Source organism: Equus przewalskii, chromosome 12, assembly GCF_037783145.1.
Source record: "Equus przewalskii isolate Varuska chromosome 12, EquPr2, whole genome shotgun sequence".
NCBI classification, from domain to species: domain Eukaryota; kingdom Metazoa; phylum Chordata; class Mammalia; order Perissodactyla; family Equidae; genus Equus; species Equus przewalskii.
The window spans coordinates 25,288,947-25,315,518 of record NC_091842.1 but is presented as its reverse complement, the minus strand read 5'-3'; the positions used below and the strand labels follow the sequence as shown (position 1 = coordinate 25,315,518).

At 42.9% G+C, this 26,572-nt stretch overlaps 3 protein-coding genes across 12 annotated transcripts in view; 2 read left to right on the top strand and 1 right to left on the bottom strand.

Moving 5' to 3' along the window:
- Positions 1–15,763, top strand: part of LOC103564590 (ERI1 exoribonuclease 2) — a 61,748-nt gene extending 45,985 nt beyond the window's left edge. For all 5 annotated transcript variants that reach the window (XR_011524826.1, XR_011524825.1, XR_011524830.1 and 2 more), the window contains one exon: positions 15,401–15,763. The gene's annotated coding sequence lies outside the window, so the exon portion shown is untranslated. The remainder of the gene's footprint in view (positions 1–15,400) is intronic.
- On the top strand, positions 1,623–26,572 carry LOC103544727 (heparan sulfate glucosamine 3-O-sulfotransferase 4-like). 5 transcript variants are annotated; one of them, XM_070568374.1, is made up of 3 exons: positions 1,623–2,335; positions 9,593–9,645; positions 24,594–26,564. In XM_070568374.1, the coding sequence occupies exons 1-2, from the start codon at positions 2,046–2,048 to the stop codon at positions 9,612–9,614; spliced, it is 312 nt and encodes a 103-aa protein (XP_070424475.1). In that variant the 5' UTR covers positions 1,623–2,045; the 3' UTR covers positions 9,615–9,645; positions 24,594–26,564. The 5 variants fall into 5 exon arrangements, 4 of the variants coding, with proteins under 4 accessions (XP_070424475.1, XP_070424474.1, XP_070424476.1 ...); XR_011524833.1 differs by lacking the exon at positions 9,593–9,645 and having other exon boundaries at positions 1,766–2,335; positions 24,594–25,014; positions 26,378–26,572; XM_070568375.1 differs by lacking the exon at positions 24,594–26,564 and adding an exon at positions 10,292–10,708 and having other exon boundaries at positions 1,909–2,335.
- LOC139074901 (leucine carboxyl methyltransferase 1-like) overlaps positions 16,156–26,572 on the bottom strand; it is a 161,791-nt gene continuing 151,374 nt past the window's right edge. Inside the window, exons 2-4 of one of the 2 annotated variants that reach the window (XM_070568377.1) lie at positions 25,432–25,523; positions 23,655–23,780; positions 16,156–17,157 (exon numbers count right to left, since the gene is read on the bottom strand). In XM_070568377.1, coding sequence (XP_070424478.1) covers positions 17,066–17,157; positions 23,655–23,780; positions 25,432–25,523 — 310 coding nt within the window. In that variant the 3' untranslated portion in view covers positions 16,156–17,065. Of the gene's footprint in view, positions 17,158–23,654; positions 23,781–25,431; positions 25,524–26,572 lie in introns of those variants that run through there. The other variant, XR_011524834.1, reaches the window with a different exon arrangement.

The window sequence follows — 26,572 nt, the reverse complement described above, 5'->3', positions numbered from 1 at the left end:
CCGACACACCTGCAACCCTGGTGGGAATAATCTGTGAGACAAAAGAGTCATCAGCAGCCCCTTACCACCGACCTACTTAGTCCTTCAATTCCCCATATCAAGTCTCGTCAACAATTAACGCCAGGCAGATGGACGTCTGACTTCTTTCCCTCACTCAAACAGCTTTTCTCATTTCTTCATGAACACGGTTGATTTCATAGGCATGATTGTCTTCTCATCTTGCACAATTCATTCTTACTTCAAAATCACTCACACTCTCACATAATTCATGCAGAGCACGTGTGCCACCTTCTTTTCCTTGACTCCATTTCCAGAAATCTCTTTCTTTCCTTTTTAATCTTGTGCCCTTTCTTAGTCACATTGTCAATATCCTTGCTGCTTTTTCACCTATCAGATATGACGGTTTCAACAATACTTGTAAAATATCTAAACACTAAGCATAAGCATGGCAGACACACTGTAGACTGAGCAGTGGCATGAAGACCAGGGTGAACAGGATGACATTATCTGTCAGTGGCAGACTCCATGCACTTTGAATGTGAAAAGTAGCTTTCATTCTATCTAGGATAAATTGTCAGTTCAATATTTGTTAATAGAGCTTCCGGTTACATCTGTATTCTTGGATTTATTTTTTGCTAAATTTACTACTATGTTCACATTTTATTTTGTAATCATAAAAACAGAAAATAACAGAAAGGTAAGATACCTTATAATTGTGTTATCTACTGGCAGGCAGAATTGTACTTTTGTACAGATAGAGCAGGTGCAGCTGGGGTCCCCGCGCCCGCCTTGGTCCCCTTGTCAGAGGCTGAGGGGAGTGGCGGGGGCCCACCCTGACTGCACGGCAGGAGCGGGGAGGGGGCCATGGGCTGGGCTCGGCCCGCGCACTGGGCTAGGGGCTAGGGCCAGGCTTGCAAAGGCGGAGCTTCACGCAGCCATGGCAGCGGCAGCAAGTGGACCCACGTCTGGGCAGCGCCTGGGCTGCAGCCGCCAGGAGCCCCGAAGGCCTGAGGCCCGCACTTTCTCCGCCTGGCTTCCAGGCCTCCGCCACTCCGCCTGTCTGCTAAAGGGGCGCCTGCGCGAAAGCTGCTTTTTATTTGCACCTTGTCCCTGACCATTGCATACCTGTGAAACTAGCAAATATAGCCATTGATGGTTAAGTAGCTAGTAACTAAAGTTTTTTCCTTTTTGCAATTCCGGATTATAGCTTTTAGTGTTCACCCATCCATCGTTAACTGTGCTGTTTAGGCAATATGCTGACTCCCACTGGGCTCCTGTAGATAACATGTGCCTGGCGCCTGGGTCATCATGGTAATGGATGCTTGAACTGTTTTTAGGAATTAGAACTCCTTGTCCACTTCAGGCTGGTTGAGACCAGCAACCCATCAACTGGGCCAGCTAGATGCCCCATAAGTGACTTTTGGGGGTCAAGAGGCTAAAAACACCACCCTCAGGTCATGCTAATGCCGCTATTTTGTGAATATGCACCTTACGAAGAGATATGAAGTCTGACTATGCTTGTGTAGATCACCAATTACCTCACCTCTCCTCACCTCCAATCATCTATCTCCACATTTCAGGCCACGTTGCCCTTTTGCCCCATAAATATCCCTGCGTCCCCATCTTCAGGGAGGTGGGTTTGAGTCTCATTCTCCCTTTTCCTCACTTGGCTGCCTTGTGATTAAACTCTCCCTCTGCTGCAGTCTCCTCCTCTTCGTGTTTGGCTTTCCTGGTGGCCGCAAAAATGAACCCGGCTGGGTAACAGCTGTGCTACTGCCTCCTGGGCGGCTCAGGCTCCCTGCAGGTCCCCCTGCCGCTGTAGGAGGCAAGGAGCCCGGGCCCAAACCGCCGCCCCCCTCTCTGCTGCTGCCCCCAGTCCCCAGCCTGCCCCGCAACCGACCCTTGTGCCTTGGCGCCCCCTCGCAGCCGCCGCCACTGGACAACGCGAGCCGTAGGGAGCCGCCAAGGCCAGCGGCTGAGCACGGGCTGGAGGCAGTGAGAGCGCTCCGGACACCTGGCTCCGGACCGCGCTGTCCCCGGGGGAGATGATCAGGGCGCAGAGCGCGCTGCTGGAGAGGGAAGCGCAGGAGTCCAGCACCGCCAACGAAGAGTTCGCAGGCCAGCGAGTGGCCAAAGGGAGCAGCGAGAGGGGTGGCGCCCTCAGCACCCCCGACTATGGGGAGAAGAAGCTGCCACAGGCGCTCATCACTGGAGTCAAGAAAGGAGGGACCTGCGTGCTGCTGGAGGCGATCCGAGTCCATCCGGACGTGGAGGCGGTGGGCGTAGAGCCACACTTCTTCGACAGGAACTACGAAAAGGGTCTGGAGTGGTACAGGTAGGACCCCCGGCTCGGCGCAGGGGATAGATGCGTGGGGAAGACCCAGAGGGGAAGCTGCGGCTTCCCACGCCCTTCGACATCCAGGCACCTCTCCGAGAGCCCTTCGTCCCACGAGGGCTCTGCAGACCCTGGTGGGGCTGCTCGGGGGAGCGCGGAGAGGGCTGGAGGCTGGCCAGGGATCACTGTATTTCAGGGCGAGGGGAGCTGGTGTCCCATTGCCCTGCCTGCCTCAGGCTCCTCACCCAGGGAGGTGCTTTCTGAATCTGTCTAGCTCCACGCCTGGGAATGCCCAGCCCAGGTGCCCGTGAAGTGTTTCCCAGCCCAGGCTCTTGTGGGGCTCTGCGCTCCTGCGTTGGGGACGCAAAGGCATGAAGCCGGATAGCTAGATTGACTGAAGGGCTTTGAGATCTCCTGGAATCTCTCAAAGTCGCCCTCAAACGTATTTGCGTGTCTGGAATCCGACTTTAGTATTTTCAGCTTAGAGCAAAATGAACAGGGAACAATTAAAGGATGATGCTGGCGAGTTTTGGCTTGCTAGAAAAGACTGAGGTTGTTCCCCATCTCCAGGACTTTCTATCCCTGGGTGGCTGCAGGAACCCTGGGTTGATTTTTCATCAGGAGCACCAAGGTCTGCACGACAGTCGGTGCCCTGAGAGTTTTTACATCCTGCACCCCTGCCCTTTTTAACCGGCGCCTCCTTGGCAACAGATTAGAGCTTCTGTCTTGTGAGATGTTCATCTCCCTTCTCTTCCACCGTCTCCAAGCGGTGAGAGAAAGGAGAGGAGAGTAGAAAGTTAAGTGCAGGTAAAATAAATTTAGTAATCCGGCTTTCTTGCCAGCCATAACATTTAAAAAACACTGGAGCAGATGCCCAAAAGGCAAACCTCCTTTGCTCCCCCCAACCCCCACCTTTTATCTCTTTCTGGAAAACATTTGGATGGCTGGTCCCATCTCTGTTGCATCTCAGTAATTAATTGGAATTGTCAGACAAACACAGGCTTTGTCAGCTAAAGTGATATTATCATCTTCACAAGGCCAATAGGTAAAATAAGATTGTTTCCCGACAAGTTGCCTTGCTGTTGAAGAGATGTAAGTTTAAATTACAGCCTATGACAGTTTTAGAAATAACCTAACTTCAGAAATATATAGTAAATGTGTATTATATAATATATATTACTATATGTGTGTATTATATATTATATATGAATATATAATATGTATTGATTGATTTCTTCCACTTTAAAAAATACTCCTTATGCTTTCAAAGCTTGAGAGAAGTACACTTAGGCATAAACATTCCAGCAGGTTAAATGGAAACAGCAAATGTGTCTGTTAATGTCTCGTCTGTTTCAACAGAGAGAACTATATGCAACATTTTAGGAGGCTTCAAACAGCCCCTTCCTATCAAAACGGAAACCAGTCAATGCCTACTTGAACTGGAAAATCAGTATTTATAACATTGCAGGTCATGGCTTCCAGTTTGCGACTATAATTAAAAAGGTGTTAGGATGATTAATGCAACAACAGCAAACCAGAGAAAGAAGGAGATGTTTGGGAAGGTTTCGGTTGTTCAATTGTTGGTTGTAGGAATGTTCTGATTTCTGCTATGGGGTAGCTTCAGCCCTATGAGGGTCAGTGTGGTGTTTTCCAGTTCTAACTTTAAAGCTGTGTATCTTGTGAGAAGTGTCAAATGCCTTTTGGGGGAGAGGAAGGCCTGAGGATCAGACCTTTCCAACATGTGTTGTATTGCTTTGTGGCAGCTGGAAATAGAGATGGGGGTGTTTTACTCAGGTGACTTGATGTAGGGTGCATGGTGGAATGCATGTCAGGAGGTCCCATCGTAGGGTCTGGAGAATTTTCTGAATGAAAGGATAGAAGATGCCAGATTTTCTCATGTTCTTAAATACTGCTGTTGGGAAAAGAAGGTATGAACTGGCCTCGCTGTCATGACATGGTTACTGAAGATGTCATTCCAGCTTTATGGTTCTCTCAGCCATCACTTGTAATATTTGGGGCATGGTGTCAATATTTGGTAGCCACCGTATAACTGTTACACTGAAGAGACATGGATAGAGCTAGATTCCCTTGATCCTCACTTCAGAGGACCACGTGGTATCTCTTTGTCCTCGATCTACTACTCCAGCAATTCACCCATGCGAGACCCTTATGATGCTCAGTGGTGCTGATTGGAAGTTCTGGAGGAGAATCTATCCAACATAGAGGGAATCATTAGCCACCCAAACCTGTCTGTTGGGAAGACTCCCAGAAACCCCTTGGACCCACAGTTGCTGAGTGTGCTGGGACTGGCCTTGGATAGCTCTCCAGCCTTACGAGGGACAGCAGTGTTTTGAGGACATTTGTGGGATTTTCCTTAGCTCTGTCTCTTCTCTCTTTCTCCCATGTAGGAAGAGGGGATGACAACCTCACTCTATTGTAGAAAAGGAAACAGTGGCATTGATTCAAACCAGTAAAAGACACCTCTTGGTTCCCTGGTACAACTCCATCTTTTAAATGGTGACATCTGTACTTACATGGTTATACCACGTATTCTGCCTGAAATCTTACTCTACTGTTTGACTAGTTAGAGATCCGCAGGTTAATTAAAGACTTTAATTTCCCCCCATTTATTTGTTTTTGTATTTCTTTTTCTTTTTGGTGTGCTTCCCAATAGCCTACTAATTCTGCAAGTGTTTCTGGTTGCTGTGTTTTCAGCAAGAGAGAGAGCAAGAAGAAATTAGGGCTGCTCCCAGTGCAGCTGGCTTTGGGTTTCCTCATATCCAACTAGGCAGCCCTAGCAGATTTATTTCTGGTGTCACTCCAGTTATGTTTAAATCTAGGTTTTGCTTTCTCTCATGCCATCTATCTAATGTGATTTAAAAACACATCTGAGATGAGACCATATGCATTTGGTTTTCAGGGCAAGATAGACTGATGGATTAGGATGTGTGTGTTAAAGCTATGGAGAAGCAAGCCTCACTTGGTGGATGGACACAGGCCAATGATTAATAAGTGGGTGTAGGCTAAACCCTCCACTTCTTCCTCCCTCCACCCCCCCCCCCAAGTAAAAGGGTAAAGCCACAACACACCTTTCAGTATGAGCTGATACACACTGTCTGGGCAGAAAACTTAAACTGATCTAATGGATGAGACCTTGTGGCAGGCCAGCTGGCTGCCACGGCAGAACTCATCAAAGTGACAGAGACGACTCGAGCTGTGGTCTCCCTCGTGGTTTACAGACTGTACAGTAACCACGACCACTTTGCTTTGGAAACCACTCAGCTCCAGGGCAATGGGAAGTCACCCTCCATGGTTTCAAGTTGTCTTCATTGGGCCGCCAAAGAGGAATGTGCAAACTTAACCACTGCACCACCAGGCCGGTGCCAAATTTATCTTTCTGAACAAAACAAAAATATTTCCATTGTTTATACCTTCTTTACTGAAGCATACATCTGGCTTTTGTTGAATACAAAGATGTTTTCCTTATTAATTTTTAGTAGAATTTTGAACCCTTACAGACCTTAGTGAAAACTAAAAAGTAAGCAATTATGTACTGCTGGGAGCCGTCAGCCTAGAAGTTAAGCCTCTGCCTTGTGACACGGTCCGGGAGAGAGATGAGGGGACGCATGGCGACCCTCAAGGGAATCTACCAGGCTGCCCCTGCAACAAGTCTCCCTGATACTTTTGACTTTCCTGCTTCTGTTCACTCTGTTCTACACCTGGGGTTATTTCAGGGGAAGTCAGCCCAGCCCTGGGAATGAGAATGAAACAATGCAATATTCTAGGGAAAGTTCTGGGGAAAAACATCTTCTAGGGAAAGAACATTCTGACCCATCCTTTGGTCGGGTAAAGCGATGGGAGTGGAGAGGGAACAAAGAAATCTGTAGCCCCCACAGATCTCTCTAGGAGGACCGTGGTTGCCACAGCCCATTGAGTCAGGAGGCCGCTGGGGGTGGCCTCCTTGAAGTAAAGAATTACAGAAGCTTGACTCCCCTCAGGCCTACACACAATCAATTACTCTTAGGCAGAAGCTTGACTCCCCCCAGGTCTACACACAATCAATTGCTCTTAGGACTATTGTTTACCTTACAAAAACCCACTTTCGCGAGCCAAAAATATGTACTGGGACTGTTTCATGAAATCATCCTTGTATACCCTGAGCCCTATATAAATCATACATACACAAAATAAAGTTAGACTTTGACAGCAAATTCCTTGTCTCACTGCCTCCTCCCTCGCCAACGCCATCCATCCCTCAGGAGACCCTGTTCATGCTGGGGTTGGACCCCGGCAATGTACTATCTTTTATATTAGCATTCTAAGCGCTTTTTATAGTTTCTAAAAACATGTTATTTCATAGTACAATCTTTAATAAAATACAATATCTAAACATATTTTAGTTTCTCAGTAATAAGAAGCCAAAGGTAGATAAACTTAGACATGTTTAGTGATAATGTTTCAATAGGTTACTGTATTTGAAAATTACCCAGATATCCAAAGAGTTTTTTATCATTTAATTTCACCTGGCAAAACTTCAAAGTTTCAAGTTAGCAGAAATATTTTGGAAGTGATTTTAAATACACATGCCATAACACATAATTGTTTAAAAGTTCACCCAACACTCTTATCTTTTTCATGTCTATTTAGTTTACTTGTTCCCAATAATTATTTAGGTTGCCTGCAAAACTTCATGAGACATTAGACAAAATTAGCCATCATTTTAAGTTATTACTTTGCTAACAAATTTGTAACAAGGATAACGTGGGCTTATTTGACTAGTAAACCTAGGCTGCCTGTCTGCATCATATCCAATGTTGATAACTCTAGGGACATACTTATTTTAATCAAACCAACAAACTTAACTAAGCTTCTATTTACCAAAGATTATTTCATATCATGTTAACTTGAAAGACATTTGGGTGGTTTCTATTCCATTTAGAAATAATTTATGTAAGTGCTTACTTTAAGCCAACTGCATATAGTTCTTTAGAAATTATACCATCTGGAGATAAAATATTACACATACAGCACACATAGAGACAAAGAGAAACTCCACAGCTATTGTTTTAAAATTACAGCTATGAATCAGGTAGAGTAATACAAAGTTCCCTGGTTATGAATCCAAGTTTTGTTTTAGGCCTTTTACTAATGTTTTGTGGAGAAGACACTCAAGGTGCTAGATTTTTGGCTAAGCTGCTCTTATGGCCATTTTTCTTTCCTTCCTTTTTTACTTTTTTTCTCAGTCCTAGGAATTAATGATGGGCTAGATATTCCCTGGAGGGTTGGCAAGCTCTTTAAGATAACTGACATGGGTGGAACCTGAACTGTCTCTAGAGCTGCATTCCCAGTCTTGCAAGGATTTTTTTAAGGACAATTGCTCTTGATTTCTGAGAAACTGGGTTGTACCTCAAATGACATTATAGGTTGATCTACCTGTCCAACTACATCACAAAGGCACAGAGAAACCACTCAAGTATTCTCCAAGATGGAGTTTCTGAGGCATAACTCATCCAATTGAAAGTGTTTCACCCGAGTGGTGAGTCTCCGGGGATGCTTGGGTTGTTCCCCATGGTGGTAAAGCCAGTGTCAAACTGACAGTGGGCCTGGAGAAGGGTACAGAGCCCAACTGCAGGTGTCAGTATACTTATAAGATTTAGTCAAGTCCCATTCAACCTGGGCACTTAGTCCCTGAACCAGCACGAGGCAAGCCAGGGAGGCAAGAGCCAAAGGCTTGGAGAAAGCTGGGAGCTGGGGCTCCCAACGCCAGGGTTGAGAGTTAAGTCCCTGGTAGAAAGTTTTTCAAGATTTTGATTTTTCAGAAGTTTCAGGTTCTGCTCAGGTCCAGCCTGAATTTAACCTTGACTTGGTGACAACAGAGGAGGGGATGAATGAGATAGACAAATAAGGGAAAGAGGTGACCAGACCTCGCCCTCGTGGCCTCTTCCCAAGGGTTATCAAGATAACATAACATAACAAACTTTCCTACGGAAGTAGGGAGCCAGTGTGGAAAGGAAAGGGGCCAGTGGCTGGCTCCCTTGTGCCTCCCTTGTGCACAAACTAATAAACTTTTACGTTTCTACTCCCATTTGTTGTCTCTCTTGATTTCTATCCTGGGGGACAACAAGAACCCAGTGCGCTGGTAACAGCTTCAATAGTCATGCTCATGCCTCCCAGAGGAAAGTGGTCCCCAGCATTATTCACACATGGTATCTGGAAAGAATGAAAGAAGACAGAGGAGAGGCACTGGCATTTCTTGAATCCCTGTGACTGTGGTGGTTGTTGCTTTATAGATGTGTTATCACATCGGGGTGTCATGATGAGACTGCGAGTTAAACAGCAACATTCCTGGTTTACAGGTGGCTCCTGGAGGGTAAACCACTTGCTCAAGGTTGCTCAGCTGGTCATTGGTTGAGTTGACCACATCTGTCCAATTTCAGAGTGCTGGTTTCTTTCCCTGTACCACACTGCCGCACAGAAAGTACTAGAATGTCTTTTCCTTCTTTCATTCTTCACACATTTAATAACATTTACCACGGGTCCAGTACTGTTTGGATAGGTACTGAGGATAAAGTGGAGAACAAGACAGAGGGAGGACCTGTTCTTGTGGAAATGGCATCTTTTAGTAGGGCAGTAGAGGAGACAGCAAACAAACGAGTCTTTCTTTTAACTGTTTTAATGTGGCTATAGAAAACTTAAAGTGACTCCCATTGCATTTCCACTGGGCAGGGCTCCTGTAGAGCAGTGCTTTTTAAACTTGAAATGCACATGGATCACCTGGGGTGTTGTTAACATGCAGATTCTGATTCAGCAGGTCTGGGGAGGGGCCTCAGACTCTGCATTTCTATCTTCCCAGTTGATGTTGATGCTGCTGATCCCTGAACCTCACTTTGAGAAGCAGGAGTCTAGAGAGTAATTGGGGTGTGTGTGTGTGTGTGCGCGCGCGCATGCACGTATATTATTTTAAGTCAAATGGTTAGGGGAAACCTCTCTGTGGAGGTGTTGTAAATGAAATGAAAGAGTAAGATCCTTCCATGTGAAGATCTAGGTGGAGAGGTTTCCAGTAGAGGGAAGAGCAGGTAGAAAGGCCCTGAGGTGGAAACAAGCCTCATGGGTTTACAAAAGCACAGTGTTTGGAGCTGGCTAAAATGGTTCATAACCTGGTTTTGCAACTTAATATTTGGATGATCCTGGCTGGATAACCTATTTAAGGTCACTCGGTTTCAGGTTGTTGATCTGAGAGTAATTTCTTCCTTGCAGGATTTTTGGAAGGAGTAAATGAAATAAAAGTGAACGTATTTTCTAAAGAAAAAGTGAGTATCCTAGAGCAGAAAACCAAATGGACCCAACTACTGGGTTTTTCCATTTCTCAAATCATTTTGGTCTCATATGCCTTACCTTCTATCACTGCTATCATAATACTGACTGAAGAGTCTCTTATTGGGAATATTTTTGGGAAAAGTCTAATAATGATTGCCTTTGCAATCTACATCTTCTTAATGTCTTAAACCAAGGGCCACGAACTCAGATGCCTTCTGGGCCCACAGCGATTATATAAATGAGTGAAATAGACCAGGTGGGGAGAAACTGGGATGCATATGCTCTGTCTAAACCAGCAGCCACTGCTCCGTTCCAGCTACTCTTTTCCACGTGCAAATGTGGCGTCAGGGTTATGAGATCTTCCACTTAGTAAGAGAAACTGGAAATCCAGGTTTTGACGTGAAATTGTCTGGTTTTTAATATTGGCAACAGATCGAAATTTCTTCAGAGTGTGGTGTGGGCCAGGACTGCGGACAAACAAAACCCACCTGTGGGCTGGATACAGCCAGCCAGCTACCAGTCTGTGACTCTGGCTTCAACTCATTTCAGAAAGTAATTGGCACACCCGTACCCTTTGTAGTTGTCAGAATTATGGCTTCCATGTGCTATTTTAATTTAGATTTTTTTCCCCTCTTACAGATTTTGCAACAGCGTGGGGGAAATACTCCCAGATATATTGCAACCCCAACAAAAGGAGCCGGATAGAAACAGAAGCATTAAGGCACAAAAAGACAATTCACAAATAACTATCTCATTTCTTCCCAATGAACATTTTCTTGAAGGCAGGAAAATTCTCAGCTGTTCACTCATGAATCAGGAGTCCCATATTTCATCTATACAAACTGCACTTATAAAACAGATTCTGGTCAGGTGGACTGAGAATGACATGAGAGTTAGAAAAATTGGGTCTGGTTTTGCTTTGCCAGATAGTTTTATTTGATGCCAGGTTACTTACATTAATCTGTTTCTTTCTTTCTTGTTTTTAATCTGTTTCTTATCTCATGAGGTTACATTGTCTCCATAGGGTCCATGCACCCACTATAACACTATGGTTCTGGGGCAAACTTCTGTTAGACCCTTCAGAGGAAGGAAGAGAGCAGTTAGAGACAACATTGTTTGATGCCTGTTTTTGTATCTCTGAGTCAGAATCCACTGCATCCTCTTTGTGTGACCTTGGACAAGTTACTTACTATCATCAAGCCTCAATTTCTTCATCTGCAGAATGGGCTCAATATGACTGATTTGCAAGGGATTATGTGAGGATGAACTGAAATGGCATTTAAAGTGCCCACACACAGAGTATGTGACATAAATTTCTTCCTCCTCTTCTCTCCTCTTTCTCTCCTAATTTTCCTTTGCTTTTCTTCTTCATTTTTCTTAATTCCTTCCTTCTATCCTGCCTATCAGTATGGAAGGCCCAACAGAGAAAGCTGTAATGCAATGCCATTAGGATATCATCTTTTATTTCAAGATTATGTCTGAATGAGGGATTTCAAACCCTTAAGTAGCTCTTAAGTAGCTCCCCAGAGAATAATGCAAACCACATTCCAGAATTTGGTCTACTGTAACTTGAGCCAAAGGAGGAGAAGAGTCTGATTTCCTGGGGTACCTGCAGCCAGTCTTCTCCACTAAGGGGACGGGATATGGAAGGGGGCAGACTCTCCGGGCTTTCCTGCTGATGTTTTCTTGAGCCCACAGTAGGAATGGAGGCCGCTTGCCCTGGAGAGGGACTGAGGCATTTAGAATGCCGAGGGCATGCTTTGCCTTCCATTTTCCTGCAGAGCTGAAGGCATTTGAGAAGGCAGGACTGTTCTAGAAGACCCTGTCCAACTCCCATTTGAGATCAAACTATGTTTGAAATCAAACTACGATGAGATTTGGCCACTTTCACTGGTGTTCGCCAGACATCATAACATGATTTAATTATTTTTACATTTGTAAATCATACCAGGCATTTTTCATTTTAAATTGAGTCAGGAGAGGGGCCTTGAGACTTTAGGTGAATGAGAGATTGCCAGGGTTGTATGTTAGAAAGTTTTACAGGTTTTGGGTTTGCATAATGGATATTATCTCTGAAACGGATTGAACCACTGCCCTGTTCAAGTCATCTCTTGATTCCATTGGTTTCTGTGGTTTGACAAGCTCCTCTATAACTGCCTTGGGAATTTCAATCTAAAATTATAGTTCACTAAATCAGCTTTTCAGCCCATTTGCCATGAATTAAAAGCAGGCGATTGATTTTTTTTTTTTCCTTAACACTCACTAGTTAGGGTTGCTGTTGTCCGCAGCCGCAAAAGGTGAGGAATGACAGGTACCACCAAGGCTATTTGGTTGTTTAAGCAATCAGAGTTTATTGATAAAGGGGAAGAGAACAAGGAGCGGGGATAAAGAAGAACAGAACAAGGAGTGGGGAAGCACACAGCAAATCGGTACTTACAACATCCACACCACAATCAGCCAGGAAGTCCCAATAGTTTGTACGGCGGGCGGGTGTGCTGATTGTCCAGGTCTGAGGCAAAGCTTCCTGTCCTCAGTGAGACTCCCAGTTGTCCTATGCTTGTGACTCCCTTTTATTCTAATGTTTTCTGGGTTTTGACTCAGGGTTTCAGGCATTCAGATACTGGGAGTTCTTTCTTTTTGTTCCCATGGATGGGATGTTTCTCTAGTCCGGTCAAGTGCCCGCTTGGGTGGCCAGGCCAGACAAGCAACGTGACACAGGACATTGTCTTAGTAACTTATACCTTGGGGTCAGGGTTGAAGTGGCCATCTTTGACCTCAAGCCCAGACACATTCTTTCACGTAGGCCCCAGATCCCATTGTCCCTGGAAGATGGGGTGGCCAATGAACTCTGTAAAGTTGCCTTCCTTTAAAAGTTTTTTTCAACCTTTATTTAAGAACATATAAAGCATATTTACAGGGAAACAAAGCAACACATCAATTAGGCAATATTTTTTTGGCTGTAAATGATAGAAATTGAACTTACACTATTATTTTTAAAAAAGGTAATATATTGGCTTATGTAATTAGGAAGTCTGTGGGGTAAGTGGCTTCAGGAAAAGCTGAATCCAGGGGCTTAAAGGATGTCACAAGGTCTCTGTCTCTTTCCATTCTTTGCCGGGTTTGTCTCTACCTTGCTTCATTCTCAGATAGGTTTTCTCACTACTTTTTAGGCCAGATGGTAAGCAGCAACCCTAGACAAACATATTTTATGTTTATCAATTCTTTTAGAAATAATTTTTCTTAAGGGCTTCTGTAAGCAATTCCTGGAGATGCCTTTCACCCAGGTTGGGAGCCGAAGATAACTATTATGTTTTTGGTGTATAACATTCCAGCCTTTTTTCCTAAGTGTTTAAACTCATATACACCACACAAACACATCCTGTCTCTCTCTTTTTCTTAGAAACACACACACACACACACACACACACAACACACCCTGAAAAAAAAAAAAACAGGTTGTAAAATGGAGACAGCCTCAGGTGGATTTCTGGACCATATAGAAAATTTGTCTGTTCATCTGTCCATCTGTCCACCCAGCTCTCATTATGTCCTGGGCACTGAGCCAAGTTCTTGGAATAAAGAGATGAACAAAAAGATATGGTTCCTGCCCCCATGGGGTACCATCCAGCAGGGGAGATGAAGAGTGAACAAGGACACGGGTGGGAAGTGCTGCAAAGTAGCCTGTGGGAGTGCATAATAGGTTTCCCACTTCCCTTACACGGGAGTCCGGAGCTCTTAGCACGGCCCAGGAGATCCTGCGTGGTGCAGGACCTGACACCTTCTTCAGCTTCATCTGGAACTGTGCACCTCTTCCACCTCCAGTTGCAGCCACACTGGCCTTTAGAGTTCCTTGCATGCTCCTTCCTTCCCTAAGCCTGCCTTGTTGAGACAATCTTCTCCCTAGATAGCTTCTCCTTCTAAGGCTCAGATGAACTGCCCGTTACCACTCTGAAATGCTTTTTTGTTGTTTTTACAGTCATGCATCTCGTAATGATGAGGGTATGTTCTGAGAAACGTGTCACTAGGCAATTTCGTCACTGTGTGAACATCACAGAGTATACTTACACAAACCTAGATGGTATAGCCTACTACTCACCTAGGCTATATGTTACTAATCTTATGGAACCACCACCATATATGCAATCTGCTGTTAACCAAAAAGTCCTTATGTGGTGCATGACTGTATGTTACCAGCTCTTCGTTAATATCAGCCCTGATATTGGATCCCCTACAGTGAACCCAGCACATAGGAGTTAAAACCAAAAGCACACATTCCAAGTTCCTTGGTTCTTTAGTTACACTCTTATGTAAATATTTGTTTTTTTAACCTCTGACTCCCTGAGCTACAGAGCCAAATAGAAGTTACAAAATTGTTAAAGTCCCAATTACCTCTCACTGGGCTCCCACTAAAGTTGTGGCTAATTACAGGACCTTGAAGTTCTTTTACAGAGAAACTAATGTCCAGAGACTATCAAGAAACCGAAGCTTCCCAGGCCCAACTCCACAGCTTCCTGACATCAGAGTCTACCTCCACTATGGAGACAAACACCCAAGGACACTCGTCTGAGAAATCCTTTGTCTCCTCCGCTGGAAGCAGCCCCAGACACAGGCCAATGGGAAAATGCTGACTAAGAAGGCCATGGCCCGCCTCCCCTACCTAAAACCCCAAATAAAAACCCCTACCCACTTCTTAATGGGGAGCAAGCAATCTTTGGGGCACTGGCCCTTGCTTTTCTCCCTCTGCCTGGCAAAGTAAAGCTTTCCTTTTTCATCCAACTCTGTCCTCATTACATGGATTGGTACCGGGATCATAGACTGAACTTTCCGTAACATGTACTTTATATTCATCTAATTCCACAAAGGAGTTGAGATCAATTACAAACACACAAACACATTCATTCTTTCGAGCATTCAGGTGTGTATTTATTCACTCAATGATCTCTAGGTGCCAGGCACTGTTCCAGGTGCTGGAGAAACAGTGATGAACAAGACAGAAGAGGTCCCTGCTCTCATGAGGCTTACTCCCTAGGAGGAGAGAGACAATGAATCACTGAACAAATGAATAATCAAGATAATGTCTGAGTATTAAGTGCCATGAAGAAACTAAAAGAGGGTGATGAGAGGAGAGTCAGACTAGAGGAGGAGGAGGGAGAGGGTCTTCAGCCGGGTGGTCAGGGAGGGCCTCTCTGTGGAAGCGGCAGCTGAGCTGAGACACGGCAGCAGAGCTGAGCTCATCAAGCAAAGATTAGGGGAAAAGAGTTCCAGGTTGAGGGAAGAGGAAGTGGAAAGGTTTGACAGTGAGAGCAAGCTTGGCACACTCAGAGGACAGCAGGAGGACAGTGCGGCCAATCAGTTACTGTGACTGGAAATAAAATCAGGAGGCACAGAGAGGCCTGAATAACCACGCAGGTCCCACCCAGTGGGAAGTTTCAAGAAGAGTAATGGAACGTGATTTACTTTTTAAGAACTCATTGTGACTTACTTTTTGCTGTGTGTCCACTTATATACTTTTAATTTTTTACTCTGTGCATATTTTAGCTTAAAATAAAGAACATACATTATCAATTCTAAAATGCATTTTTTTTTTCATGTTTTAACGTTTCTGGAATCAGGATGCCTCTACCAGTCAGTAAGGTACTGTGACCAGGGAGCCAGGCAAAGAAAGGGTTACTGATGATCTGATCAAGAACTAACATGGTCTGTCAAATGTTTTTCAGACAAAAAGAAACTATGTGTTCTGTTTTGCAGAAATTGAGGTCTCCGTTTTGCAGATGGCGCTATCTTGCAGAGAGAAACTCACACATTTGCAGCAAGACCCCTACAAAATGCTCCAGCTCCAAGCGTCCTAAAGTTACCTTAAACTTATTAGCATCTCAAATTCTCCTCCGCTGGGAGGGTCCAAGCAGCCATTTTCAGATCATGTGATGTATGTAGTAGCATGTTTGCCTGCTGCGCATGCGCCCAAAGTGAACAGTTGTTGCCCGGTTGTTACAAATAAACCTGTAATCCTCTGCTCTCCTGTGTATAAAGTTTCCACCAGCACTGAGCTCTGAGAGACACTGCCTGGTGTTCTCCATTGCTTGTGCAAGCAATAAACCTTTTCTGCAGGTACTTCTGCCTTGGTTATGCTTTTTGACTCCTCACTCACCAAGAAATGAACCCAGTGAGTTCAGTTACAGTATCGGTTTGTCAGCACTTTTTCTTTTTTATTGATAGGTAAATAGTGGTGATTCTTACAATCAACCTCAGAGGTTTGACAAAAATAGCATAATTTTAAAATGAAATTTCTGTCAGTTTTATTAATCACCTATCACTTTTCTCAAATTTTCATTCACATTTCTATTTTATTTATTTATATTCAAATTCTCCTTTCTTAGTGTGATGGCAAGATCAAAAACTATAAAGGACGAGATTGGAAAATTTGCCTCAAAAGACACACACAGAGTTACAAAATCAATAAAAGATTAACGAAAACATCTGCAATAAAAAGGTTGACAAGGGACCTTCATCAAAGAACATATCTTTATGTCATAAAGGGTTCCTATAAATTGACAAGAAAAGGAAGCAATGCAACTGGGAAAAAAAAGGGCAAAGGAAATAAAAAAGGAAATTTACAAAGTCATCCCAACAGCTATGTAGGGGCACTACCCTGAGTGCCCTTTAAGAGCCATGTGTCGTCCTGGGCAGGATGCCAACCATCTGGACAGGACACCCAGCTGCTGAGATTTGTAAGGATCCTGGGCCTGGCCAGCCTGGATCTTACCTTATCTCACTCAAAGACCATCATGTCTTAAAGAAACACAGAGCCCCTCCACATGAACTGCTGTTCCTGGGAATGCCGGCCGTAACAGGGACAGCTCCTCTTGGCAAGCATATAGCCTTTGTGCCCCTTCCTATATAAGCAACCCCCTCCCGACCTGAGGTAGCAGGTGCACACTTCCATCTAGCCGGTCACCACTGGACATTCCCTGTAAGTAACTCCTAATAAACCCATATGTCTTGTGTGCCATCTCCAGGTCTTTTCTTTGGTCTGTCTGCAGCCTATTCCACACCGCTCACTCAACTGGGCATGCGGCCAGACAGGCCAATAAAACTAAGGAAAGATACTCCATCCACCTCACTAGCCTTCAAAGTGATATAAAGTTTTAAAATAATAGGACATCATTTCAGCATATCAGATTGGTAGAAATTTTAAAAAATTACAATACCCAGTGTAAGTGAGGGTGTAGGGAAAGAGGATCTTGACCCACCTTTGTGAAAACAGGAATTCATAAAAAGGTCTTGAAGAACAGTTGGGCAGTAGCTAAAATTCATAATGGCCAATTCTTTGAGCAAACAGTTCCTGCAAATATGCACATATACATATGTCTCCTACAATACTGTTTGATACAAAAACATAAAAAAGACAGCAATCTAAATGACCATCAGTAGGAAAGAGATGAAATAAAATGGAATTTCCACGCAAAGGAGTACTATAAAGCCATTAGAAATACTGAAGTAGATTCCTACAGGCCGACATGAAAAGACAGCCATGATTTACTGGGTATGAAAAAAAGCAAGTTGCAAAACAGTATGTATAAATTATTCACTGTTAATTAAAGTTACATGTAAATCTACATTTGTATATAGAAGTTGAGAGTCATTCATTCAACAAATACTCAGTGAACTACAACATATATTTATTCGATGTGTATATACATTCATTCAAAAAAAGAGTACTGAACGTCTTATGTGCCAGGCCCTGGGTTGCATTTAAGTGTGCATCTATTTACCTGTCTCTGGGTATACTGCTCATCTGTAGGAGAACACACTGAATAGTGGTTATCTTCTGGGGGTGGGTGAGATTATGGAGGGTCTTTACTTTCTATTTCATATATTTCTACGTTGATTCATCAAAAGGAACACAAAGTATTAGATATTTTGTTACAGATAACCATTCTGACACAAATATTAACCAAATATATAGAAAATTATGATAGCAAAAGTGTAGAAAAGCAAAGAGGCGAGACAATGGCAAAGCCTGAATAGGTTCTACTTCCAATTGTATGAGGGAAACCAAGGATGGGGGAGATGTTTTCCATAAAAACTTAATTGTGAATGTCATCACCAGAAGGAAAGAAGGACTGAAGCACTGTGGCTGTGTGTAAAAGGCAGCTTATCAAGCTGTGATGTTTCTGATGTTATTGTGTTGACCATCTGAGAAGACCATCCTCTCTAAGCATGTTTTCTGACCTGATTTTTTTTTTGAGGAAGATTGGTCCTGAGCTAACTACTGCCAATGCTCCTCTTTTTGCTGAGGAAGACTGGCCCTGAGCTAACATCCGTGCCCATCTTCCTCTACGTTATACGTGGGACGCCTACCACAGCATGGCTTGCCAAGAGGTGCCATGCCCGCACGCGGGATTGGAACCGGCGAACCCCGGGCCGCCGAGAATATGTGCACTTAACCCCTGCGCCACCGGGGCAGCCCTGACCTGATTTATTAATAAGCCCCTTGATCTTCTCTGTCAGACATAGACTGAAAATGATGGAAGATTCTGGAAGAGGTTTACCATAAGTTGAAAGGCTTAGAAATGAGGAAAGTGTTGTTGGAAACACTCAATTAAAACTTGAGGGGAAAAATTGACTGCAGGGGCTGAGGAGGTAACAGAAGTGAGGGAAGTAGGTAAGGTATAAGACAACGGAGAGGGGTGAGGGCAGAAGTGGAGAACGCACGACCCCTCCAAACGAGGCGGCCACTGCTCAATTATTGCCACGTAGGAGTTCGGGTCTAATGTTGCCAGATGTAACTTTTCCAAGGAAAGCTGGAAATCAAGATTTTCATGAAAAATCTCCTGTTTTTGAAATGTAGGCAGCTAATTTAAATTTTTTTAAAAAGATTTAAGATTGGGGAGCTATGGACATTTAAGAAGAGTCATACAAGAAATTGTTCTAAATTCCTCCAAGGTAACTGCAATAAAAGTCTAAATGTATCAGCAGAAGTACATGCTGTATGACATCGTGTGTAGCAATACAGGCCCACCTTAACAAACAAGAAAAATCTAAATTAAATAATCTTAAACTACACCTAACAGAACTAGAAAAAGAAGAACAAACAAAGCCCAAAGTCAGAAGAAGGAGGGAAATAATAATAATTAGAGCAGAAATAAATGAAATTGAAACCAAAAAAAACAGTAGAAAGGATCAATGAAACTAAGAGCTGGTTCTTTGAGAAGATAAACAAAACTGACAAACCCTTAGCCAGACTCACCAAGAGAAAAAGAGAGAATGTTCAAAATAAAATTAGAAATGAAAGAGGAGAAATTACAACGGCTATCACAGAAATACAAAGGACTATAAGAGAATACCATGAAAAACTATATGCCAACAAAGTGGACAATCTAGAAGAAACGGATAAATTCTTAGACTCTTACAACCTCCCAAATTGAACCAAGAAGAAACAGAGAATCTGAACACACCAATCACAAGTACAGAGATTGAAACAGTAAGGAAAAGCCTCCCAAAAATAAAAGTCCAGGACCAGATGGCTCCCGTGGAGAATCCTACCAAATATTCAAAGAAGATTTAGTACCTATCCTTCTCAAACTATTCCAAAAAACTGAAGAAGACAGAACACTTTCTAATATATTTTATGAGGCCAACATACCCTGATCCCAAAGCCAGACAAGGACAACACAAGATAGGAAAATAACAAGCTGGTATCACTAATGAATATAGATGCAAAAATCTTCAACAAAACATTGGCAAACCAAATATAGCAATACATTAAAAGGATCATACACCATAATCAAGTGGGATTTATATCAGGGACACAGGGATGATTCAACATCTGCAAATCAATCAATGTGACACACCAATGTTAACAAAACGAGGAATAAAAACCGCATGATCATCCCAATACATGCAGAGAAAGCATTTCACAAGATCCAGCATCCATTTATGATAAAAACTCTCAATAAGATGGGCATAGAAGGAAAGTACCTCAACATAGTAAAGGCCATATATGACAAACTACTCAAGGGGAAAAACTGAAAGCCATCCCGCTGAGAACACTAACAAGACAACAGTGCCCATTCTTGCCACTGTCATTCAACATAGTACTGACAGTTTGGGCCAGAGCAATTAGGCAAGAAAAAGAAATAAAGGGTATCCAAATTGGCAAGGAAGAAGTGAAACTCTCAGTCTGCAGATGACATAATTTTATATATAGAAAACCCTAAAGAATCCATCAGAAAAATATCAGAAACCATCAGCAACTACAGCAAAGTTGCAGGGTACAAAATCAACTTACAAAAATCAGTTGCATTTCTATACTCTAATAACGAACTAACAGAAAGAGAACTCAAGAATACAATCCAATTTACAATCACAACAAAAATAATAAAATATCTAGGAATAAATTTAACCAAGGAGGTGAAAGACCTATACAATGAAAACTAAAGACATTATTGAAAGAAATTGATGATGACATAAAGAGATGGAAAGAGATTCCAGGCACATGGATTGGAAGAATAAACATAGTTAAAATGTCCATGCTACCTAAGGCAATCTACAGATTCAATGCAATCCCAATGACATTCTTCACAGAAATAGAACAAAGAAACCTAAAATTCACATGAGACAACAAGAGACCCAAGTAGCTAAAGAAATTCTGAGAAAAAAGAATAAAGCATCACAATCCGTGACTTCAAAATATACTACAAAGCTATAGTAACCAAAACAGCATGGTACTGGCACAAAAACAGGCACACAGATCAATGGAACAGAACTGAAAGCCCAGATATAAAACCACACATCAACGGACAGCTAATCTTTGACAAAGGAGCTAAGAACATACAATAGAGAAAAGAGAGTCTCTTCAATAAATCATATTGGTAAAACTGGACAGCCACATGTGAAAGAATCGAAGTAGACCATTCTCTTTCCCCATACACAAAAATTAACTCAAAATGGATTAAAGACTTGAAGGTAAGACTCGAAACCATAAAACTCCTAGAAGAAAAGATAGACAGTATAGTCTTTGACATCAGTCTTAGAAGAATCTTTTCAAATACCACGTCTACTTGGGTAAGGGAAACAAAAGAAAAAATAAACAAACGGATTTCATAAGACTAAAGAGCTTCTGCAAGGCAAAGGAAACAATGAACAAAACGAAAAGACAACCCACCAACTGGGAGAAAACATTTGCAAATCATGTATGTGACAAAGGGTTAATCTCCAAAATACATAAAGAACACACACAATTCAACAACAAACAAAACAAACAATCCGATAGAAAAATGGGCAGAGGATATGAACAGACATTTTTCCAAAGAAGATATACAGATGGCCAATAGGCACATGAAAAGATGTTCAACATCACTAATAATCATGGAAATGCAAATCAAACTACACCTTACAGGGGCCAGCCCGGTAACTCAGTGGTTAAGTTCACACATTCTGCTTCAGCGGCCCGGGGGTTGCTGGTTCAGATTCCGGGTGTGGACCTATGCACTGCTTATCAAGCCATGCTGTGGCAGGCATCCCACGTATAAAATAGAGGAACATGGGCACAGATGTTAGCTCAGGGCCAGCCTTCCTCAGCAAAAAGAGGAGGATTGGTGGCAGATGTTAGCTCAGGGCTAATGTTCCTCAAAAAAAAAAAAAAACACTACACCTTACACCTGTTAGATGGCTATAATTATCAACACAAAAAACAACAAATGTTGGAGAGGATGTGGAGAAAAGGGAACCCTCATATACTGCTGGTGAGAATGCAAACTGGTACAGCCACTATGGAAAACAGTATGGAGATTTACCAAAAAATTAAAAATAGAAATACCCTATGACTCAGCTATCCCAATACTGGGTATTTATCCAAAGAACTTGAAATCAACAATTCAAAGAGACTTGTGCACCCTTATTCAATTAAGCTCTCTATTCTTAATTTACGGATAAATAGACTAATGGTTTCAATAACGTGTGTGCTTCATGTTATGTTCATTGCAGCATTATTCACAACAGCCAAGACATGGAAGCAACCCAAGTGCACGTCCACTTATGAATGGATAAAGAAAATGTGGTACATACATGCAATGGAATACTACTCAGCCATGAAAAAACAAAAATAATCCCCTTTGCAATAACATGGATGGACCTTGAGGGTATGAAGCCAGACAGAGAAAGAAAAATACTGGATGATTTCACTTATATGTGGAAGATAAACAAATACATGGACAAAGAAAACAGATTAGTGATTACCAGAGCAGAAAGGGGATGGGGGTGGGCATGAGGGATAAAGGGGCACATTTATACGGTGACTGACAAATAATAATGTACAACTGAAATTTCCTAATGTTATAAACTATTATGACCTCAATAAAAAAAAAAAAAAAAACAGGTGGTAGGCTAGATTTGGCCCGTACAACCTCTGCTCTAAAAGAGCAAAAAAGCATAATATTTTTTTTTTTTTAAAAAAAGGAACTTTAGATTTTAAAAAATCCCTTCAGACAAATATAATTATCAAACAAAATGAAAAACTTCCAGAAAAGACTTTCAGACCCTGTGCTTTTCTCCTTCCTCACTACTGACAGACAACCTTCTTCGTGGAAGGGGCACATAAGTGTACCTTGCTCAGAAATAAAAATCTCAAATTTATTAATTATTAACTCACTTGCAAGACAGGGGCAAAAAGTCAAACCATGTGACCAGTCAAAAGGGCATCAGGCCCAAAGGAGGGATTTCTCCAACGGCCCCTGTGAACACTGACACTGCACATTCACTTACACTGCATTCTCTTCCAGTTCCTTCTGCTACGCCCCAGTCCCTGCCTTACAGAGGCACAATCAACCTACAGAAAGGAACCCCTGGAACACCCACAGGGCTGTGTGTAGAGGAAAGGGGAAGGAGTCTGGAGTTCGATGAGCTGAGCTCCGATGTTTGTTCCACATTCCAATGCCACCAGATATGCAATTTGGGGGAAGACACAAGTTCTCGCAGCCCCACTTTCCCCATCTGTGTAAAACTCTCCCCTCTCACAGAGCTCTCATGTTAATTCATGAGGCCATGTATGTAAAAGCACCTCATAAATGTCAGTTATCCTATCCTAAATGAAGAATGCAGAGACAAACGGTTAATGCTAAGACCACGTTGATGCCACCGACTTCTCGCTTGAGTAAGAGAAAGGTTGGGAGCTCTGATGACCAAAGACCATCTTATCAGGTGAGCTGACTAGGGACAAAACAGATATGCAGGTCGGGTTATGCCCACACACTGTAATTTATCTTGGTGTACGCCTGGAGAAATCTGGGGAAATGTACATACCCATTACTGCCACATGACTGACCTGACAGAAGCCTCTGGAAAAATATGTACAAACCTACAAAAAAGAAAATGTAATCAGTAAAATCTTTGGAGGGCTAACGTTTGTACCTAAAATTCCAGCCTAGGAGTCAAAGGTCGGTGCTTTAGTCCTGGTTCTGCCACTAATTAGATGCAAGTTTCCTTTCCTGTGAGTGGGTGTAATTACACCTGCTCTTGAACCCTGACATAGCAGTTAAGGGATCAAATCAGAGATTGGCTACAGAAGGGCGTTGTATCGTATTATCATCACCCAGCCTTGCAAATCTCCAAATTTCACCTAAGACACTGCTGTGCCGACAATAAAATCTTAGTTATCATCAAAATTACAAATGCACGTGCTCTTTGTCTCAGCAATTCCACTGGCAGAATTTTTTCTCCTGATATATTTCCACATGTGCAGAGGGAAATGTACACAAGGATGTTTATTATAACCCTGTTTGTAACAGCAAAAGATGAGAAACAACCCACAATCCTTCACTGGGGCCCCAGTGAGATAAAGTACGGGTCTGATGGGGGTTGTCGGGGGCGTGTGAGCAGGTGGGGACAGAGGTGGGAGACAAGCTGTCACTGCATCCCTTTTAATACATTTTTAAAATTTTTGAGCCAGGTGAACATCTTCACAAAATTAAACAGTTGGGGAAAGAAGAGGGGGAATTTTCACTTACCTTTAATGTCCAGAAGGTGGTGTCCATCCCAGCCCCCAGGTTTATAATTTGGCACTGACATTCTGTCTTCCGTAGAAATGCCCTTATAAGCTGAGTGACGCCATGGACACGAGCAAAATATCCTCAGAGAGAGACAGAAACAAGCTGTCACTCAGTGATGAGAAATAATCCCTGCAAAGCTCTCTGCAGCAGGAGAGCCAAACAGAGCACTTCTGCCCTTCCTTGGGGTCGGTGGATTATCCGTGACTTTATAGGAGAAATAGCAAATTTTAAATTCTCTTCCTTTTTCTTTTCAGATGTTTGAATCAAAGTACAATCTATTTAATAGTAGAATTAACTCTCATAAGAAAAATAAAATGCCCTATATTTTACTTACGAAAGACAAGTGTTTTACATCAAAACATCTGATCTAAATGTTCCTCTAGGAAATGCGCCCTTTCATAGCTATAGTAAAAGCTACTCAGTAGTGTGGTAAAACTCGAAATTGCAACATCATATGCAAAATAATATTTTTAGGTCAGGAAATTGGATGGATGAGTGTCCAAGCAAAGAAAGCCACACTTCTTATTGTGTTCCTGTCATCTCTACCCTGTATGGGTTAGAGCCTCGGTGTTTGTAACACGGCATGACAGATTGGGGGAGGAATGCTTGTCTAAGAAACTGACTTGTTAAGCTCCGGGGTGGGGAGCTGGGCAAAGGAGATGAGAAATAAAGAAGGACGAAGGAAGATAAAGTCTGTCTGTGTTCTGAGGCCGGCTGCTCTAAGTGTGACTATTTCACGAACACAATTTGAGAGTGGCATTTAGAAATGTTTATTGCAATTTGACAGAGAAATATTATGCCTGTTGAATCTACTAATAAATAATTTGGGCTTGTATTTTGCCTGTCTTATTCATTTTATTTTGCTAGTAAATCATTTTTATTGTATTTTACAGAAATGTCATCCACAATGGATTGGATACTGGGGGAAAAGAGATCCTCACCACACGCTGTTTGGGAAGCACTCTCCTATTGGGCTGCAGGTCCCCAGTACACAGGCAAACCCAGGGGGAGGAAGAAGGAAGGAAGGAGGGCTGACATGCTGCCCGAAGCACAGAGTCAAGTGCCATGGTGTGTCCCTCTGCAGCATTCCGAAGGAAATCTGCCTCAAGAGCACAGGAGGGAGGCTTAAGGCCTCTTTGCCAGGCCTCGCCCAATCTTACAGATGCCTGGATTCACCCTCAGCTCAAAGGAAATACCATGTCCTTCCTTATTCTCAGGAACCTCCACTTCAAAATTTCTTTGTATTTCTGAAAGAACCTACCTACAGGATCCATCCTTAGGGCCAAGATTCCCAGCATACACAAGAATTACCTGGTCAGTTTCTCAGTCTGGCTGAGGCTAAGCCATACTCCTGTCTCAAATTCTGTGACTTCCTTGATGGAAATTATTTGCAGAGCCTAATACTGTTACTAACACTTTAATAAGGCAGCAAAATAGACCATTCACAGTAAAAGATATATGAATGGCTTTTAAACATAGGAAAACGATCTTCAACCTTACCCGTAAATAAGAGGAATATAAAATAAAATTACTATAAGATACCATTTTTCAAGTATCAGATTAACAAAGATTCAACAGTTCTATAATACACTGTGTTGGTGAGGATGTTGGGAAATTAGCACTCCATATACTAGTGGAGAGAGTGCACACCGGAACTCTCTAAGAATGAGTCCCTAAAACCTCAGGCCTCTCGGCTGATGAGGAGATCCTGGGAGGGGGATGGTCACTTGCCTCTGTTAATCTCAGGGGCCTTCCTCTCTTTAGACAGTCTCACAAAATGCTGGATATAAGGGTCATGCCAGTGGCCAATGCTTACTGCAAACCTGAAAGGGATGAAAAAGGAGGCAGGAGTAGAGAGCAGGTTCAGGCCAGGTTCCCAGGAGCCAGGTCAAGGATCTAGAGGAAAATTATCTGCCTCAAAAGGCCAACCAGGGGCTGGTGTGGTGGCACAGTGGTTAAGTTCATGTGCTCCAGTTCGGCGGCCCAGGGTTTGCAGGTTCTGATCCCGGGCACTGACCTACACAATGTTCACCAATCCATGCTGTGGTGGCATCCCACATACAAAATGGAGGAAGACTGGAAAAGATGTTAGCTCAGCAACAATCTTCCTCAAGCAAAAAGAGGAAGGCTGGCAACAGATGTGAGCTCAGGGCCAATCTTCCTCACCAAAACAAACAAACACACACACACACATTTGGTGCTCCACCACAAATTTAAACACTCATTCATTCACCTTTTTATTCACATACACACCCATCATGTTTCCCACAGTGTTCATTTTTCACCTCTCTCTTTCCTCATATCACTAATTCCTTTCCCAGAACCATAAATAGCAAATAACCTCACCTCATACTTCATATGGAAGACTTGCAACTGTTTATTCACTTAGCAAACTCACTGGCCAGATCTAGTCAGATAACTCTACTCAACCAAAAGTGCTGTGTCCAGAGAAGGGAGACCCAGAAGCATCTGGCAAACATCACTAACAACTACCTAAGTACTTCTCCCAACTCTGTGTTAAGTGCCAGTCATTTCATGTCCCTTAAGGAGGTCATAGTGGGGAAACCAGGGGCAAATAAACAAAATAGCTACAACCTGGAAAATGCTACAGTAACCTAAACTCTCTCTACCTCAGTGTACACTACAAGGAATTAAGTTTTTAGTATTCCAAGCCTAGGAGCTGAAGCCCAGATTGTCACTGGAAGTCTTCTGGCAACCATGAGTGAAACCAGCATCGGGACAACTGAGAAGTCACGGAGGGAACCTGGATCCCTAAGGCAGTGCCATTGCCACACCCCTGTGGACCTGGAGCCTGCTCTACCTCTCAACGGATAGTTCATGAGATAATAAACATCTTCACCATTTGAGCCAA

What these genes read in the sequence shown, in the direction of transcription:
- LOC103544727 (XM_070568373.1), top strand. Translation starts at nt 2,046, where the DNA reads ATGATCAGGGCGCAGAGCGCGCTGCTGGAGAGGGAAGCGCAGGAGTCC. An exon ending in AAGGGTCTGGAGTGGTACAG is followed by an intron (nt 2,336 to 24,593) that starts GTAGGACCCCCG and finishes TGTATTTTACAG; the next exon opens with AAATGTCATCCACAATGGAT.